Genomic DNA, 20475 nt, shown 5'->3' with positions numbered 1-20475 from the left:
GCCTGGGCACTTACCTTATTTTAAAGTTGATGGTAATTTAAAAAATGGCAACCGAAACCACAGTAATGCAGACTATGAATATTAGATAACTGAGATGGGCTTACTTTTAAAGGCAGACATTAAAGGATGGTTTTGAATTACTGACTTTGTGGGTTACTGTGAGGCTATGTTTTCAACTTTACTTTTTGTAACCTTTCATGCAGTACTTGTTGGTCTCTCTCAGGTACAGTGCATTTAACAAGCACATACTCCTTAATGGAATTGAATGAACTGGTTTTATCCTTTGGGAACCCCTTCTTTATTCATTTCTGCTGCTTTTAAAATTTGGGCAGTATTTTCAACGATTTAATTGTGTCACCGGTTAGGGATCTCTGGGATACAGATTAAGTCCTTGGAAAGGTGTAGAAAGGTGTCATAAAATTCTTCAGTCGGTGAAGTAAATGTTACATTGAGTGTATGTATTTTTAAAACTGCTTATATAATGTTTTATTTATTAACATGAGTGTATAGAATTCTTTTATTTTCTGTACCTTTTAAAACATTTATTCTAAAAATTAAGAGGCTATTTGAGGAGAAAATATAGGTTCACAAAAAATTTGGTTAGAAAGTACAGAGTCGCTGCATATCTCTTCCCCCCTGCACTGTTTTCCCTGTTATGTTTATCTTATATTAGTGTGAATGGTGTGTTTTTATTAGAATGCCATTGTTTTCAAACAGAAAAAACAATGCATTGTGCCTTCTCAGTTTTTTCCTACCAATAAAATGACAACTACTTTATGAACACTTAGGAATAACCTCAGTCTCTGCATGGCTCCCTTTTGTTATAAACTAACTTTAATGTTGAGGAATATAATGGTATAAATTGTAGCTATACTTTGAAAAGAATTGTAAATACACATAACATAAAATTTACCATTTTAATCATTTTTAAGTGTACAGTTCGGTGGCATTAAGTACATTCACAGTGTTATGCAACTATTGCCACTATCCATTTCCAGAACTTTTTTTTTCTTTTCTTTTTGCTATGTCTTTGGGCCACTCCCGAAGCGTATGGAGGTTCCCAGGCTAGGGGTTGAATCGGAGCTGTAGCCACCGGCCTATGCCAGAGCCACAGCAACACGGGATCCAAGCCGCCTCTGCAACCTACACCACAGCTCACGGCAACGCCAGATCCTTGACCCACTGAGCGAGGCCAGGGATCGAACCCTCGACCTCATGGTTCCTAGTCGGATTCGTTAACCACTGAGCCACGATGGGAACTCCCATTTCCAGAACTTTTTCATCATTCCAGACAAACTCTATAGATAGTCATTCACTATTCTCTCTTCCTTCTAGCCCCTGTTAATCTCTCTTCTTTCTGTCTCCATAATTTACCTATCCTGGGTACCCAAATAGGTAGACTCATTTCCTTTTGTGTTTGACAGTATTTCATTTAACATGTTTTCAAGGTAAATCCATATTGTAGTGTGTATCAGAATTTTCTTCCTTTTTAAGATTGAGTAATATATTCCGCTGTGTGTATATACAACATTATGTTTATCCACAAATCTGTTGGTGCACCTTTGGATTTTTTCCACCTTTTGGCTTTTGTGAATAATACTCATGTGAAAGTTGATGTGCTGGTATGAGTCCCTGCTTTTGATTCTTTCGGGTAGACACTTAAAAGTGAAGTTGCTGGATTATAAGATCATTCTGTGTTTAACTTTTTGAGAAACATCCAAACTGTTTCATGACTGTTTGAGAATTTTACATTACTATCAGCAATGTGCAAGGGTTCCAGTTTCTCTACATCGCTCCAAAAGTTGTTACTTCCTTTTTTTTTTTTTTGGTTTGCTTGATAATAGCCATCTTAATGGGGGTGAACAGGTATCTCATTGTGATTTTGATTTGCATGTCCCTAAGAGTGTTGTGGAACATCTTTTTCGTTTGTGTATCTTTGGAGATATTTCTCTTTAAGCCTTTTGCTCACTGGTTTTTGTTTCTTCTGTTACTTAAAAAAAAAAAAAAAGTTACTTTAAAAAGTTATTTAAAAACCTTAATGGCTTTTTTTTTTTTTTGGTCTTTTCGCCTTTTCAAGGGCTGCTGTCACAGCATATGGAAGTTCCCAGGCTAGGAGTCTAATTAGAGCTGTAGCTTCCGGCCTACGCCAGAGCCACAGCAACTCGGGATCCAAGCTGCTCTGTGACCTACACCACAGCTCACAGCAACGCCGGATCCTTAACCCACTGAGCAAGGCCAGGGATCTAACCCGCAACCTCATGGTTCCCAGTCAGATTCGTTAACCACTGAGCCACAATGGGAACTCCCTTAATGGTTCTTAAAAGGAACGAAATATGGAAGTTTAAAAAACAAAAATAGAAAATTTTTGTTTTACAAATGCAGAGACTTGATTTTATATCTGAAAAAAGTTTCTAATTATTTGACTAAATAATTACTAGTTACACTATATTCACATCTCGGGTATATATTAGTATCAAGAACTTATTTCCATCACCTCAGCATTACAAAGGTGCACACATTTAAGTGAGAACCCTGTCCCCACCAATGAGTGCAATTAATGCTCCTGAACTTTCCTTAGTTTATAAAGTGTCTTGTTAACATGGCTGGTAGAGGAGGGGATTACTGGACGGAGCAGGAAGTGTAGTATATGCACATGAATTTGAGCTCAATCAGTGTTCCCCATGGCCAGTATGTGAGGAGGTTCACTTTGGTGCCTTATGGAGGAGCCAGCTTTGGAAATGGAAATAAAGAAGGATTTTTGACATGGAATTTAATAAAGATAGGTTTAATGTATCAACTCCTAAGCACTGAATAGATATCGGTAGTAATGGTGTTAACAGTAACTCATCAGATTGATTTATTCATTTACTGAATATTTATTTTTCTCCTTCTAAATGTTGGAGATACATGAAGGAGCAAACCCAAGCAGTTATTTGGTGATAGTTGCATAACTGTAAATTACTAGACATCATCGAATTATACACTTGAAAAGAATGAATTTTATGATATGTAAATTATACCTTAATAAAGCTGCTTTTTTAAAAGAACAATACTTTCTTGGGAGAAAGAGACTTTTTTTTTCTTTTTTGGGGCTACAGCCACGGCATATGGAGATTCCCAGGCTAGGGGTTGAATCGGAGCTGTAGCCACCGGCCTACGCCAGAGCCACAGCAACGCAGGATCTGAGCCGCATCTGCAACCTACATCACAGCTCATGGCAACGCCGGATCGTTAACCCACTGAGCAAGGGCAGGGACCGAACCCGCAACCTCATGGTTCCTAGTCAGATTCGTTAACCACTGCGCCACAACGGGAACTCCGATGAGCTAATTTTTTTAAGACCTTACTCATTAGTAGGCTCCAGGTGAACATGTTTTCAGTGGAAAAACTTGAAGGGTAAAAGGTTACTAGAATAAATCAACACTTGTCAAAATTGAGATTATATGCATGCATATAATTGACTAGAATATTCTCTATTATGCATCAATGCTTTCTCAGATATTTTGTGTTACCTTCTAAACTGTAGAGCTTTTTATTTTTTTAAAAAGAGTCAGTCATGGTGTTGTTACTTAATGGGAAGAGCTAAATGAACAGAATCATTTTGACTTAATAGAAAACCATGCTAAAGTAGTACCAGTATGTGGGGGAAAGTAACCTCTTGGGAGTCAGCTTGCTGTAGCATATTACAGGCTTACCCTTTTATCGGGAGACAACATTTAAAGTGTCACCTTTTCTCACACTTTCATGAATAGTGCTTTCTTTTTTTAAACATTCCTCTACCGCTCTTACCTGTTTTTCATGCACTGATATGTGAACCTAGTAGAATTCTGATCTCACTACTGACAAGTATCTCAAAAAGTCATCCTTTGGGGAAGTTTCTTCAGTTATCTCAAAAAGTCATCCTTTGGGGAAGTTTCTTCATCTCTCTTGGAGACTAACTGGACAGGGACCTTCTGGTTTCCTTGGCTTTTTGAATCAGAATTGCGGCTGATTTCCAAGTAAATGTGGGAGTTTTAATGTTTTAATTGTAATGTTCTGGTTCCTTTAGACTTAAGCTGGGTTCATTAGAAAGATTTGCAGTTAGATCCAGCACAGTGTAGCATCACCATTTACAGATTTGAAGTTTAGCTGAGTGATTTGAGGCTCACAAGACATGTAAAAGAGGAAGAGTGCCTTCTTCTAGGTAGGAGAAATAACTTGTGAAGTGCTTATAGATATTCCATAAATGATAGTTGCTTTCCTTTTTTAAATTATAGTGGATTTAGGAGTTCCTGTCGTAGTGCAGTGGTTAATGAATCCAATTAGGAACCATGAGGTTGCGGGTTCGATCCCTGGCCTTGCTCAGTGGGTCAGGGATCCCGTGTTGCCGTGAGCTGTGGTGTAGGTTGCAGATTCGGCTCAGATGCCACGTTGCTGTGGCTCTGGCGTAGGCCGGTGGCTGTGCTTCCAATTAGACCCCTAGCCTGAGAATCTCCATATGCCATGGGAGTGGCCCCAGAAAAGGCAAAAAGACAAAAAAAAAAAAAATTAGTTGATTTATAATATTACTCATTTCAGATATACAGCATAGTAATTCAGTATTTTATAGATTTAAAGTTATTATGAAGGTTATTATAAAATGCTTTCTTTCCCTTTTTGATTTGACTTTCTTTGGTTATTGCTGGAAGTAAATAGGGCAGCCATTTTTGATGTTTTATTTAGTTTTTAATCACTTAAGGGGAAAGGGGATATCCCCTTCCTTTTAATCTTCTTAACTTTGAATAGCCAGTATTGTTTGTTTCTTATTTATACCTTTATTCAACATGTATTTTAAGCATTAAATTATGTTTTAGGGATTGTGTAAGGCCTTTAGTGAAACAAAGATGAAATGACATGGTCCCTGCTGACAAAGATCCTCTCTTTTGAGAGTTATATTTTTGGATTCCATGGGATGATTGCTAAAAAGGTATGAGGTACATTGGGAGTAAAAGACAAGGGCAACTATCTGCCGCAGGAAATCAGGGAAGTTTGACAAAGGAAGTTGGAGGTTTCACAAAGGACTAGGTGAAAAAAATGGGGTTGGTCATGGTGTTGAATTAAGGCTCAAAGCACAGAAAACAAAATATGCACAGCTTGGGAGGTATGGACTGTGAATTTCAACTAGGTAAGTATTGTTGCAGAGGACTGCAGAATTTACCGGTAGATTTTACTGGGATATAGTTTACCGCATATGTCAGAGGTTCTTTAAACTTTGAATGTATTATAGTCACCTGAAGAGCTTATTAAATATACAGAGACCCAAGCCAGGCTCTTGCAGATGCTAGATTGGGTTTGTGGCTGTATATTGAATTTCCATATATTAAACAAACCCTCTCCAACCCCAAATGAAGTTAAGGAACCTATGCTCTAGGTCACTGATCTCAAAAGTGAGTTGATGGCACTTTGAAGGTGCAGGGCCACCTGTTAAAATGTCTGTGGACAAACATAGAGAACAGACTTGTGCTTGCTAAGGGGGAGGAGGGAAGGAGTGGGATGGACAGGGAGTTTGGGGTTAGTAGATGCAAACTATTACATTTAGAATAGATAAGCAATGAGATGCTACTGTATAGCACAGGAAACTATATCCAGTCTCTTGAGACAGACGATGATGAATTATAAGAAAGTGGATGTATGCGTGTGTGTGTGTGTGTGTGTGTGTGTGTGTGTGTGTGTGTGTGTGTGTGTATGTGTATGACTGGGTTACTTGGCTGTTCAGCAGAAATTGGCCCAACATTGTAAATCAACTTTAATAAAAAAATTAAAAAATTTAAAAATGTGGAGTAGGAGCAGTAGTAGTTATGTTGTAGTAGTAAAATTTATGTTTCTACTTTTTAATGTTAAAATGTTATTTTTGTGTATGTTTATTATGTGCAGAATATACTAGTACATTGTTCACTATTCTACTTCAGAAATACATATACATGTATGATTGGTGTGCTCATTATCTTTTTCCTGATCAAAAGATTTGGGACCCAGGGCTCCAGGCTTTGGAAAACAATTGATGAATTTTGTGCAGGGGAATTCAGGTTAGAATTGAGGATATCAGGAGAATAGCTGAGGGGACTTAGTCGCAGGGGATTTTATCTCCCTTTGGCTTTACCACTTTTGGTTTGAAAGCTTGAAATCATGGAGGTTATAAAATAATTGGCTATGGCCATGAAAACCATTTGAGAGTTTCTCAAACTAAGCTAGGCTATTTACTAATAGATATCTCTTGGACCAGGTTTTGCCTGAATACTTTGAGAGAGGGATAAGTGAGCTGTCTCAAGGTGAAATGTTTTATGTTGAGTGGGTCACAATCTATAAAATACATGTGCTGTGTACTATGATTTGGTGATCATAGTTATATAAAATATACTTGATTTCATTGCTCATTGTAGTTTTGTGGAATCACCATGGAGAGAAGTATTGTTCCCTCAAGAAGTATGTTAAAGTGCACACAGATGAAAAAAATCCTCAGGCATAGGGGTAATGATTGTTAAATGCTTCATACTCTTTTTTGGAGGGTTGTTTTGTTTTTGTTTGTTTTACATTCTTTTTTAAAATAATATTTTCCATCATGGTCTGTCCTAGCAGATTGGATATAGTTCCCTGTGCTGTACAGTGGGACCTTATTGTCTATCCATTCTAAATGTAATCATTTGCCTCGGTTTAACCACAGACTCTCAGTCCATCCCATTCCCTTCCCATGTTTTGTTTTTTAAGGCCAAGAAGTTCTTAAACTTTTGAGGGAGTTTCCGTTGTGGCGCAGCAAAAACAAATCTGACTTGTAACTACGAGGTTGTGGGTTCGATCTCTGTTTTTTTGTTGGTTTTTTTTTTTTTGCTTCAGCAATTATTGAAGATTATTGAAGTAGCTAGCTCTTTTAAACTTTTCTAGTTGAATTGTATCTCTCCTTTGTAAAAAGCACTTTAGGCAAAAGTGACTTTATCCTTTCTCTTCATTTTGAAGGTAGAACATTTTATGTGAAACAGATTATTTTGGCAGTTGCCACACTTACCACAGGTTGTCTTATTTATAAAATGATGAAAGTTTATTAGTATATTGCAGATATATTCGTATCGTCATAGCGTTTTGTAAAATTATTTGCTTTGGAAAGATTTTCAGCTAGTGTTTAAAATTTATAATGTCTTGGGAGTTTGCTTTCTGGCTTTCAGTGGTGATGAACCTGACTAGTAACCCTAAGAGTCTGATCCCTGGCCTCACTCAGTGGGTTAAGGATCTGGCGTTCCCGTGAAATGTGGTATAGGTTGCAGATGTGGCTTGGAACTGGTGTTTCTGTGGCTGTGGTGTAAGCTGGCAGCTGTAGCTCTTATTTGACCTCTAGCCTGGGAACTTCCATAGGCCATATGTGTGGCCCTTAAAAGCAAAAAACAATAAAACAACAACAAAAAAACCCCAAATGTATAATGTCTTAAGCACTTAAATTTTTTTTTAAGTTATGCCATATAGAAATTATAGTAATTTCTGAATGTGCTAGATAGCATAGAAGTGCCAGATGAGATTGGTTCTTGAAATGTGATCAAAAGAGATCTTTTCTTTTTGTGGATGGAAAAGTATATTAGAAAAATGTCCTATTTTATAATAAAAATGGTTTACTAATTCCATAGTAAATAAAAATAATACTATGCCTTTATTCATGTGCTTTTTCTCTTTAATTTTTTCTGCTTTATTAAAGAAGTAATATTATATAGTTGCATTCACCAATTAATTTTTTTATTTTTATTTTTTTATTATTATTATTTTTTTGTCTTTTTGCTATTTCTTTGGGCCGCTCCCACAGCATATGGAGGTTCCGAGGCTAGGGGTCAAATCGGAGCTGTAGCCACTGGCCTACGCCAGAGCCACAGCAACAAGGGATCCAGGCCGCATCTGCGACCTACACCACAGCTCACGGCAACGCCAGATCGTTAACCCACTGAGCAAGGCCAGGGACCGAACCCGCAACCTCATGGTTCCTAGTCGGATTTGTTAACCACTGCGCCACAACGTGAACTCCACATTCACCAATTTAAATGTTAAGTGTATAAGTTTTGACAAGTGTATTAAGCCTTTAACCACCATTAGCACAATCATGACATAAAACATTTCTATCACTCCCAGAAATTCTCAGTGCTTTTTAAATTTTCTCATCAGTAAAATGGATATAATGAAAGTATGTACTTCCATTGGATTGTTGTAAGGATTAAATTAGTTAATATGTGTAAAGCCCTCAAGATAGTTCCTTGCATTAGTGATAGCTCAGTTAATGCTCTCTGCTCTTATCTATGGTATTGGTATTATACCCTTTAAAAATTCTCGCTATGTAGTTTTATTAAATACTTAAAAATTAAAGATTCTTTGCAATTGAGAAAGGTGTTTTTGTTACTGTCATATATATGTAACCATATGTGTATGAACGGAGTGCAAAAGTATTTTGAGCATTCGCAGACTTAGGTTGATAGCTAGTATATGAAGGTACACTCTCCTAAATGTACCCATTACCCAGCTTATTGATAATTGGTATTTAATTGCATTATTTTTTATCACTCTTGTCTCATGGTAGAGTATGCAATATCAAATTCAAAGTGATTTTTTTTTTAATTTAATTTTTTTGTTTTTTGTCTTTTTAGGGCCGCACCTGCAGCATATGGAAGTCTAGGGGTCTAATTGGAGCTGCAGCTGCTGGCCTCTGCCACAGCCACAGCAATGCAGGATCCAGGTCACTTCTGTGACCGACACCACGGCTCACGGCAACGTTGGATCCTTAACCCACTGAGTGAGGCCAGGGATCAAACCCGAATCCTCATGGATACTAGTTGGGTTCACTACCACTGAGCCATGATGGGAACTCCAGTGACTTCTTATTTGTTGTCAGTACCATCATGTTAGGCAACTGTCACTGGTATATAAAATGATATTGTTTTTGTTTATAGTAAAATTATGCTTTTAGGAGTTCCTGTTGTGGCTCATCGGCTTAAGAAACTGACTAGTATCCATGAGGATATGGGTTCCATCTCTGGCCTTGCTCAGTGGGTTAAGAATCCAGTGTTGCCGTGAGCTGTGATGTAGGTCGCAGATGCGGTTTGGATCCCACATCGCTGTGGCTGTGGTGTAGGGTGGCATCTGCGGCTCCAATTCAAGCCGTAGCCTGGGAACTTCCATATACCATAGGTTCTGCCCTTAAAAAGCAAAAAATAAATAAAATATAATTATGTTTTCAGAAACGATTACTTTGAAAGTTGGCTCATTGTTTTCTGTTTTGTCAAGTCTTTATTTATTTAATTTTTATTTTTAAATTTGATTTTATTTTTTGTCTTTGTCTTTTTAGGGTCGCACTCTCGTCATATGGAGGTTCCCAGGCTAGGGGTCTAATTGGAGCTTTCACTGCTGGCCTTCGCCAGAGCCATAGCAACTCCAGATCTGAGCTGTGTCTACGACCTACACCACAGCTCACAGAAACGCCAGATCCTTAACCCACTGAGCAAAGCCAGGGGTTGAACCTGCAACCTCATGGTTCCTAGTTGGATTTGTTTCTGCTGTGCCAAGACAAGAATTCTAAGTCTTTTATTTATTAACTGATTTTTTTTTTTTTTTTTTTTTTTGCATTTTTATCGATCCTTTCTGTTAAGATGTTTCATCAGATCTGTTTGGGACATTTTTCTGTGGTACCTGCTTCTCTTTTTCTTACCAATTTTTCTTTCCTTTGAAAACTGGATATTGTAGTTTAGATGTTGTGTTAGTTTTCTAGGACTTGCATGAGAAATTACTACAAATGGGATGACTCTAGAATAATAGAAAAATTTCTCTCACAGATTAGGAGGCCAGAAGTCTAAAATCAAGGTATGGGCAGGACCATGCTCCCTCTGACCCTTGTTAGCTAGGTGAACTGTGGGTAAATTGATGAGCCTCTATGCAATGTCTCATTAAAATAAATGTTAAAGTAATAGTACCATGTCAATGCATGTAAAATGCACAAAAGTGCCTGACATTTAATTACTCATTTAATGTTAGCTGCTGCTGCAGTTTTCTTTCTTTCTTTTTTTTTTTTTTTTTTTTTGTCTTTTTAGGGCTGCAGCCGAGGCATATGGAAGATCCCAGGCTCGGGGTCGAATCAGAGCTGTAGCTCCTGGCCTATGCCACAGCCACAGCAACACCAGGTCTGAGCTGCATATGCGACCTACACTGCAGCTCATGGCAATGCTGGATCCTTAACCCACTGAGCGAGGCCAGGGGTCAAACCCGTATCTTCATGAATACTAGTCGTGTTCTTAGCCTGCTGAGCCACAACAGGAACTCCTGCTGCTGCTGTTGCACCATCATGATGATGCCCCTTTTCAGGAGAAAGACTCATCACCGGAAAGATTTATCCCTTTGTTTTTCTAGTGGTAAGAATGAATTTGTACTGATGAATTAATGGATTCCTACCCAGAGTTGCCTTAGGAAAGATGTGCTTTTCAGATTGTCTAATTAGAGGTTGGGAGCAGTAGAGAACACAGGATGAAATAACTGGCTTTTGGCTTCACTAACAAGTACACTAAACCGGATTTCCTGTCGTGGCTCAGTGGAAACAAATCTGACTAGCATCCATGAGGAAGCAGGTTCGATCTCTGGCCTTGCTCAGTGGGTTAAGGATCTGGCGTTGCTGTGAACTGTGGTGTAGGTTGCAGAGGTGGCTCGGATCCTGCGTAGCTGTGGCTGTGGCATAGGCCAGTGGCTACAGCTCCAATTCAGCTCCTAGCCTGGGAACCTCCATATGCCATGGGTGTGGCCCTAAAAAAAAAAAAAGACAACCCTCCCCCCCACAAAAAAAAACAAGTACACCAAACCTAAAAAGCCATTTTAGTGATGTGTAGAACCTGCCTCTGTCATTCTCATTTCTAATGAGTCTTCATTTATTGTACATCAGGCAGATCCCCCATTGTCATTAGAGTATCAACATGACTTTTAACGTAAGTTCGTTAAACATCTTATCTCTGAAGTTAACCTCTCTAAAGGATCTTCTGTAACTTTGAAGTTGTTCTTCATATGTATAGACTATGTAGTTTAGCAGGCATTTCGAGATGTTTTGAAAGTAATCATCTACTAAATTTGTTGTGGGAAAGTGACTTTCCTTCCCCTTGTTTTTTTTTTTTTTTTTAGTTTTATTTTGGGTTTTTTTGTTTTTATTTTTCCTTCCCCTTGGTTGTTTTTGTTTTTTTTTTTTTTTTTTTTTTTTTTTTGTTGTTGTTGTTGCTATTTCTTGGGCCGCTCCCGCGGCATATGGAGGTTCCCAGGCTAGGGGTTGAATCGGAGCTGTAGCCACCGGCCTACACCAGAGCCACAGCAACTCGGGATCCGAGGCGCGTCTGCAACCCACACCACAGCTCACGGCAGCGCCGGATGGTTAACCCACTGAGCAAGGGCAGGGACCGAACCTGCAACCTCATGTTTCCTAGTCGGATTCGTTAACCACTGCGCCACGACGGGAACACCTCCCCTTGGTTTTTAATGTTCCTCCTTGGAGGTATATATTACTATTAAGACATTTTTTAAAGCCACACTGAATGAAAATACTCTTCTCCTTACTTCACCTCTCTTGAGTAGAGACTTGAAGTTTAATGAGCTTTTTAATGGATTTTTAATAGATTATTAGAGTTTACAGAAGATAAGACCAAATATTAAACACATTGCCAAACAGATTTTTTCCCTCTCTTCTGTTTCACTGCAACCTATTTTGCTGGTCTTTTAACATTATGCAAAGAAGTTGATTTTCTTTCCAACACACACATGTGTTTTCTAAGTGAAGTGTAACACGTGTATAGGTGTTATTTTGTATAAGGAAACCTACCTAGGCTTAGAGACGTGGAGGTTTTCCTGGGTTGCATCTGTAGAATGATGGAGTTGATATTTGAATATTTGCCTTTCTAGTTCTATTAACTGCTCTTTTCCAACATGTGCTATTGCCTCTCCAAAACAGAAAGCTCAGAAAACTGTGTTCTTGCTAACACAATATTTGTTGTATACAAAGAAAAGAGTAAAGTGTGTAAGTGTAGTTCCAGGCTTAAAGTCATTTTTTTCACTCTTGGATCTAAAAATACTTACATGTTTAGTTCAGAGTATATGCAGATGGAATGGGACTGGGTGGGATGTGTTTGGGTGAGCAAATGAAGGGTTTTTTGAGGAAAAATGGATTATTTGAATGGTGTAATGCCTGAAGAGGTGTGCAGTCAGAGATTGTCCTGTGTAATTCCTTTGTTTTTAGTAGAAAGATTCATATCCAGGTTAGCCATCATAATTTGAAACCTTGTATAGAATTTTGCTTCTAACTAGGTCACAGACAAGTTTTTTTTAGGCGAAAGAATGCTTTTTAGTAGAAGCACCTAAATGGACGTCACTGCTTATTCTAGTGTCTTCTCACAGTTGAAGATACAGTGGGAAATTAAAAGAATTGTTTTTTTCTTCTAGATTAACTGCTGAAGTACTGATCGAGTTCTGCGTTTCTTCAATGAGGAACTACAGGCTGATCTTCTGCCATAATCTCAAACAGCCATAAATGACAAAAGAATGCTTGCTCAGTGAGGGTAGCTGGTGCAGAAGCCATTTTTTAAACTTAGGTGTTTAAGTACTCGAAGGTAAGTTTTCACAGTAGTAACTGTCCCATACTTATACATCCACAGAGATTTTGGAATTTATCTCCTGTGGCTGCTATTGGATTGTTAACTTCAGTCTTTGTAGTTACTAGCTGGCATCAGATGTGTTAAGGAATGGATTTTGCTTGGCTGAAACTATTTAAATTTATGCATTTCCTGCCCTGAGTTAATTTTTGTTTCTTTAAGTTGGATGGATTTGTTTCCCAGTCACAGTGTCTCTTGACCCAGTGGGCACGTCTATTTTTTATATATATATATATATATGTGTGTGTGTGTGTGTGTGCGCGCGTGTGCGTGTATTATATTATACATAATATACCTTATTTGTGTAAACTTTAGAATATTGAGTTTTTTTTTTTTTTTTTTTTTTTTTGCTCTATTTCATTTCTTTAGTAGTGTGAAAGGAATCGTTTCCCCTGGGATGATGAAAAAAGTCCAGTTGGTGTCATTTTGTTTATTATCAACTTTTGAAAAAAGCTTTTCTTTAAAAATACTTCTTTCCCCAAAGAAAGTAATAATGATTATTTTAGTAGATAAATTTTTCTTGGGATAACTTATTCTTTGATGCTTCAGAAATTGGAAACATTGTTTTTTTTCTTTTTCTTTTTTTTGTCTTTTTGCCATTTCTTGGGCTGCTCCTGCGGCATATGGAGGTTCCCACGCTAGGGGTTGAATCGGAACCATAGCCTCTGGCCTACACCAGAACCACAGCAACTTGGGATCTGAGCTGGATCTGCAACCTACACCACAGCTCACAGCAACTCCGGATCCCTAACCCACTGAGCAAGGCCAGGGATCGAACCTGCAACTCATGGTTCGTAGTCGTATTCGTTAACCACTGAGCCATGACGGGAACTCCATAAACATTGTTTTTTTCTCATTGCTTCTTTATTGATCACACAAAGTTAAGACAAGTAGTTTATTTTTTTCTGAACTAGACCGACTGTAGGAATTTTTGTTTTGAATAATTATGAAATAGCAGGATTGATTAAAGAACATTTTCATTGAAAGTCGATGTCCAGAACTGAAAATTTTCCTTTGTTTATAAAAACATATTAAGCCTGCTTTGTTATATAGAAATAAGACCTGGTTAACCTTTTTCTTATCAGCCCGTCATTTTTTAAGAAATGATTCTCTCCTGTTTGGGTGATTATGAATTGAGTGGTTAGACGAGCTTCATATAGCAGAGTCCAGAAATGATCAGGTTGGCTTTTTACTTGTGTCATTAATAAGATTGGTCAGTAATGGTCCTATAGGAGCAAAAATTGCCTCTTAATTTATCTTTGGTACATGAATGTCCTCTGCTAAGTTTAATGATTAAGTTTGCCATTGCTTGATAAGTATACAAATGCTAAAGGGAACATTCAGAACTAACTTCACATGGTAGAGAAAATGCTTAGATGATTGTATTGAACTTTATTTGTAGAGCACACTGTGGGCCTGATTACTGGAACATGTTTAATAGATGAGAACACATTCAGGTGTAAAGCCTTTTCCTTTAATGTATATTTAGTCATATTGCCACATGTTAATCATTATAGTCTTTTTTTTTTTTTTTTTTCCTTTCATTTGGCAGAAAAGACAGCTTTGATTTCTGGCTGCAAAAAAGATATGAGGAAGAGCTCCTCCCCTTCCTTGAGTAACTGCAACTCCGTTCTTGCTAACAAAATATTTGGAATTCCACTTGATGAGCTGCAGCAGGGAGGACATCCAGACAATGAGGTTCCGTTCATAGTCCGCCACGTAGTGGACTATATTGAGGAACATGGTATATATTTCCTTACTTTGAGGGCTAGCCTTTGTTTTAATAAACACAATCCCTTTTTGACCTCAGATTTTTTTTTTTTTTTAAGTATTCAACATCCAAAGTATAGTGAGAAAAACAGTAGAAATTCTTTTCAACATTTTAGTGTGTCTTTTACTTAAAGTCATATACTTAGAAATACCCAGCTTAGAGCATATGTTGGTGGGAGGGATGAGAGTATTTTTAGTGGATACTAGAGGGTGGGATAAAATAGAGTATCCCTCAGGACATAGATAGTATATATCTCTAGATGTATAATTTGAGGGTGTTCAGCCCAATCAGGAGAGCCAAGAATGGCTTTCCAAAAGTATGAATATTTTAATTTGATTGGAGAACGAATATATATGGTAGTTGAAGCTGAAGTTTATTTAATTTTTGCCTTGAACTAATGTAGGAGGTCTGGAGCAACAAGGACTTTTTCAAGTCAATGGAAATGCTGAGACAGTGGAGTGGCTTCGGCAGAGATACGACAGTGGAGAAGAGGTGGATTTGGTTAAGGAAGCAGATATTCCCTCAGCTATTAGTCTTCTTAGATTTTTCCTTCAAGAACTTCCTGAACCTGTTATCCCTGGCAGTTTGCATATTCACTTGATACAGCTTTCTCAAGGTAACATAATTTGAATCTTACAAATCAGTCATATACCATTAAATTTCACAGTCTCTTACCTTTTAGAAATCTTGATGTAGAGGCAGTAATTATAGTAATTCTAAGATTGATTTCTTAACTTCCCATTCGGAGACATATGCTCTTTGCAGCTGTATTGTCTAATTCAGGGAATGGCAATGTCTTAGATTCCTCCAGTGCTGTTTACTTCTTATGGTTGGTCTTAGCATGAGGTATAGGGTGATGAGGAGGAGGAGGAAAGGCAGGAGACAAGAACAAGGAGTAGGAGGGGGAAAAAGGAAGGAAAAAAAAAAAATGCGTGTGGCAGAATGTCCCATAATAGCCACTGGTGTTGTTTAGTGGTGATGTTACTATGTTTATCCTTGGTTTGATAGAACATCCTAGCAAAAACCAGAAGACGGGAGTTCCTGCTGTGATGCAATGGGATCAGCAGCATCTCTTCAGCGCCAGGATGTAGGTTCCATCCCCAGCCCTGCACAGTGGGTTGCTGCAGCTGCTGTGTAGGTGGCAACTGCAGCTCGAATCTGATCTTTGGCCTGGGAACTCCGTATGTTGCGTGGCAGCCAAAAAAGAAAAAGAAACAACTGGAAGACAGCATTGATTCTAAGTCTAGAATATACCTGAAGCTTGTTTTTAGACACCTACCTGAAGGAAATAAAATATCAAATTAGACATCAGACTCCAAGCCAAATAAAGAAATTTGATTTGTCTTTTGGTGGTGACTAAAAGTAGGGCTTAGCTGGAATTGACAAGAAAAATAAAGGTGGATGCATTCGGAAAGAAAGATAAATGAACCAAGAAGTGAGGAAATGCTTCTGTTCTTTAAGCCAAATGGTCTTCATGTGTACATGTCACATGTTTTGTCGTATGAGGGAGTTAATGAAGTTGGCATATAGAATAGTTGACCCTTTATGCATACTTTTTCAGTAAATATGTACTGTATTACTATATGATCTCCAGTGGTTGAATCCACACATGCAGAACCAAGGATTTGGAGGGCCGACTGTAAAGTTATAACAAACTTCCAGCAACATGGAGGGTTAGTGCCCCAGCCCCTGCATTGTTCAAGGGACAACTGTATTATACATTTATTGACTTTTTCAGTGATTCGGTGATTTTTTTTCTGGCTTTTCTTTGTATTATGGAATCTCCTCAATTTTTTGAATTGTGGCTTCTACAGAAATTCAGTGATTTTAAGAAATTATAACTACCTCCTTAATCCCTATCACTATCATAGTTGGATATTTTATGTGTTTGTGTGTATCCTTAAGCAGTATATGGTCAGAGAAGGAGGATTTCTTTTCGAGAGTATTTATCCTTCTTTTTCTTAAATTGAACCATGAACCTAAATTAGTGGATGCCTCTTATTTATGTGCCAAGGGTAATGCAGAGATATTTTATGACCCTCTTACATATGTTTTCTTCTTGATAGCTAAATGATAGGGCTCACTTCAAACTTACTGTATTCAGGAATGGTTAGTCAGATTCAGTTTTGATTTTTTTTTTTTTTTTTTTCAATTGTGCCACCTGGATCAAAGAACAGGTTTTAAAGTGAAGTGTCATCAGTGTCACCTTTTTCCAAAGTATAACTTTTTTTCTCCCAGTAAATACTGATTTTTTTGTTGTTTTGAATTTCTGAATCCATTTCGAATTTCTTTTCTTAGAAATAGGAGTTTTTTCAGATGTTTAAATTGAATCACCTAATAAGCATTTTGCACCCATTAAATATATTACGAAACTGATGCATTAGAGTTTTTTGAGCCCTTTTTATGTCTCTCAAGCCATTCTTTTTGCTTTTATAGTGATAGGGTTCCATTTTCCCTGTATTACCTGAATTGTAAACAGGTCTTTTAAAGTCCTAAGAATCAGATAATCTTGATAATCTTTATCTTTGATTGAAAATTTATAAATGAATAAGTAGAATAAGATTTAAATAAAGTCATTGCCTCTCATTGATGATACCAATCAGAAACTTTTTTGTCATGGAATTGTCCTTTTGGTTGATTTAAAAGTATGATAGCAGGAGTTCCCGTCGTGGCGCAGTGGTTAACGAATCCGACTAGGAACCACGAGGTTGCGGGTTCGATCCCTGCCCTTGCTCAGTGGGTTAACGATCCGGCGTTGCCGTGAGCTGTGGTGTAGGTTGCAGACGCGGCTCGGATCCTGCGTTGCTGTGACTCTGGTGTAGGCCGGTGGCTACAGCTCCGATTCAACCCCTAGCCTGGGAACCTCCATATGCCGCGGGAGCGGCCCAAGAAATAGCAACAACAACAACAACAAAAAAGACAAAAAGACAAAAAAAAAAAAAAGTATGATAGCATTATGCACTGTGTTATTTAGGGAATTACAGTATACATCTTACTAATTAATTGTTATGTCAGCATTCACTTGTGAAGGAATTTAAGGCATGTAAAAATGCCTGTGGTCCATTTGCTATGAAAAATCCACCATTCTACAGTCTCCACTTAAGTAACCATTAGCATATGTATGTATGTGTGCACCACACACCCATCTGATACACCCATTTCTTTAATAGCTATGCAGATAGGTGTGGCAGTACTTGAGGTGATATTTACATTTCTGATATAAAAATCTATTTGTTCATCCTTTAGTTATTTTTTTGGGAAGGTGTCTAGGTCTCTGGACAAAATTTCCTCTCCATTTGTTGTAGGTAACTTAATACTTTAATTGACATTCACAAATACATCGAATTAGTGCTTTTAAGATCATGGAGGAAGCATTTCTGCAGTTGCATTTGAGTTAGTGTATTTTAAAAAGTGGTTTTGGAGTTCCCGTTGTGGCTCAGCGGTAATGAACCCAACGAGTATCCATGAGGGCACAGGTTCGATTCCTTGGCCCTGCACAGATCTGCTTTTGCACTGTGCTGTGGTGTAGGTTGCAGACGCAGCTGGGATCTGGCATGGGTCGGCAGCTGCAGCATTGATTCGACCCCTAGACTGGGAGCTTATGTCGTGGGTGCAGCCCTAAAAAAAATGAAAAAACATTAAAAAAAAAATGTGGTTTTCATTTTCTGTGATAGCAGGACGTTGCAGAGTTGCATTTCTGACATCGTGTGACCTTTTATTTAAACCAGGATTTCACAGCCTTGGCACAGTAGATATTTGGGGCTGGGTATTTCTTTAGTATAGGTGACTAAGAACACTTCCGACTCGAACCCAGCCAGAAGCCAGATTGGAACTTGAACCCACATGCCTGGACTTGAACCCAGCCTAAAACCAGATTGGGACTTTTTTTTTTAAGTGATGTTTAATTTTTCCATTGTAGTTGGTTTACCAGGTTGGGACTTTTTAATTGGAATCACTCACCTGGTGTTTGGACTTACTGAGGTTCAGGTTCTTTGTGTCTCAGCACAAAAGTAATTCAGGGAGAAACAAAGTGATAGGCGTGAAGTAGATTTAAGATAGGATGCTTGTGAGAGATACAAGCTGGCAGGCAAAGAAGCTCTGCCTTTAGGATTAGGTGGGCTACGTTTTTATAATCCAAGGAAAGTGGGGAGGGGGAAAAGACTGCCTTCTTTCTAGTTCTTTGAGTAGATGTCAGACTTATATCATTAGCTCTTCCTTTTACCAGGTAAGAGGGTATTTAATCCCATAAAGTCAAACTAGGACTGTCATGGCACTCATTCAAATGAGCAGAAGGGTGGTAACATATGCTAAAATATGTTGAATCATCTCAGGTTTCTGTGTAATGAGGGTCCCTACTTTAGAATGTCATCTTTTCCTTACATTCCTATCCCTGGTCCTAAGGATCATTATCTTGGGAACTCGAATGCAGGCCTCATTTTATCTTTGACTAAATGACCTGGGGCGTATCTCCTGTTTTTATTTATGGTTTTATGGTTAAGCAGCCCTCCTTTGTTCCGCTGATGTTCTGCTGGTTTGAGTGATGATTAACTTAGAGTGGTATCCCCAAAGACCCTAGGTTTCCCTCTCTATCTAGTGGGACTTCTACAACTCCCTGTCATAGGGGCTATCCTTGAGTTTTAGGATATTTAGTAGGATCTCTGACCTCTACCCACTAATACCTCTGGTACCCTCTTTCCCCAAGTTATGACAGCCATTCTTTGCATTGTCAAATGTTTTTATCAACCATTGGTTTAGCCCATGATAGTTTTGTCCAGTGTCTTATAAATTATGTTTTGGTAGGAAACACAGTTCCCAGTTTTGTGAATTTGTTGTAACATTTATGTTACAGTACTTAAAAGAATTGCTAGTCAGAGGAATTTCCTTTGATACATACATATTTTTTCCTGGTCATGATTTAACTAGAAAGTAGGCTTAAAAGGAAAAAAATTGAAACAGGTTTTACACACACACACACACACACACACACGCACACACACAGAAATGCTTTTTTGCCTTATTTGAAGACTTTAGAAGCAGCCTACCAGGTGTAAATATTTTTGAATACTACAAATGTTCACTAACAAAAGTAGAGCAGCATGAACAGTATTTCAAGTAAAAAACAGTATAGCCCACAGTCTTACCTAACTCCATTAAGTCAATTTTTTTTTTTTTTTTCCTTTTTAGGGCTGCACACACAGCATGCGGAGGTTCCCAGGCTAGGGGTCAAATCAGAGCTGTAGCTGGGAGCCTACACCACAGCCACAGCAACACATGGTGTGAACTGCCTCTGTGACCTACACCACAGCTCATGGGAACGCCAGATCCTTAACCCACTGAGTGAGGCCATGGATTGAACCCACAACTTCATGGTTACTGGTTGGATTCATTTCTGCTGTGCCGCAACAGGAACTCCTAAGTCAAATATTTTTGTAATCCAGCTTCTTTTTTCAGTTATTGTGTATTCAGCTTCTTTAATTTTTATTGAACATCTACTGTATACTAGGTGCTGTTCTAGATTCTGGGAATGTAGAAGTGATCAAAACTGTATAAAAATCAGTGCCATCACAGAGCTAAAATTCTGAGAGAGCATAAGGAGAATTAGAGGAGAAATAGATGATAAGCAGGATAAAAGCATGGGTATGTTAGATGATAAATGCTGCATGGCTAGAGAGGATGATATGTAGAGTTTGTCAGTGCTCATGTCATAGTGATAATGTTAAGTGCTTGCATATATTTTTTTGAGGTTGATGGTACGTGGATTTTTTCCTTAATAAAAAAAATAAAACAACAGTAAACCATTTAACTGAGCAATCGAAACTAGTTAGTCACTTAAACTCTTTTAGATTATTACTTTCCGCCGATTATAGTCAAAAGACATTAATCCATAATATTACCATTAATGTTGGTAATATTATGAAATATAGAAGAATTGTTATTGGTTGCATTTTAAACTTAAACTTAGAATTGTATTATTTTGCAGAAGTGGCCAATATCATGATCATAACCTCTTACCAAGAAATTTTTTTTAACCAAGAATTAATTTTTTAAATA

At 38.0% G+C, this 20475-nt stretch overlaps 1 protein-coding gene across 32 annotated transcripts in view; it reads left to right on the top strand.

The window, feature by feature from the left end:
* Positions 1-20475, top strand: part of FAM13B (family with sequence similarity 13 member B) — a 115222-nt gene that overhangs the window by 20365 nt on the left and 74382 nt on the right. For 30 of the 32 annotated variants that reach the window (XM_021084803.1, XM_021084826.1, XM_021084818.1 and 27 more), the window contains 3 exons: positions 12445-12611; positions 14206-14397; positions 14828-15040. In XM_021084803.1, the coding sequence (XP_020940462.1) occupies positions 14241-14397; positions 14828-15040 (370 nt within the window). In that variant the 5' untranslated portion in view covers positions 12445-12611; positions 14206-14240. The remainder of the gene's footprint in view (positions 1-12444; positions 12612-14205; positions 14398-14827; positions 15041-20475) is intronic. The other 2 variants (XM_021084833.1, XM_021084832.1) reach the window with 2 other exon arrangements.

The sequence above is a fragment of the Sus scrofa genome, chromosome 2 (genome assembly GCF_000003025.6).
Source record: "Sus scrofa isolate TJ Tabasco breed Duroc chromosome 2, Sscrofa11.1, whole genome shotgun sequence".
NCBI lineage: Eukaryota > Metazoa > Chordata > Mammalia > Artiodactyla > Suidae > Sus > Sus scrofa.
The sequence above is the reverse complement of the archived record's forward strand: the minus strand, read 5'-3'. Positions and strand labels throughout refer to the sequence as shown.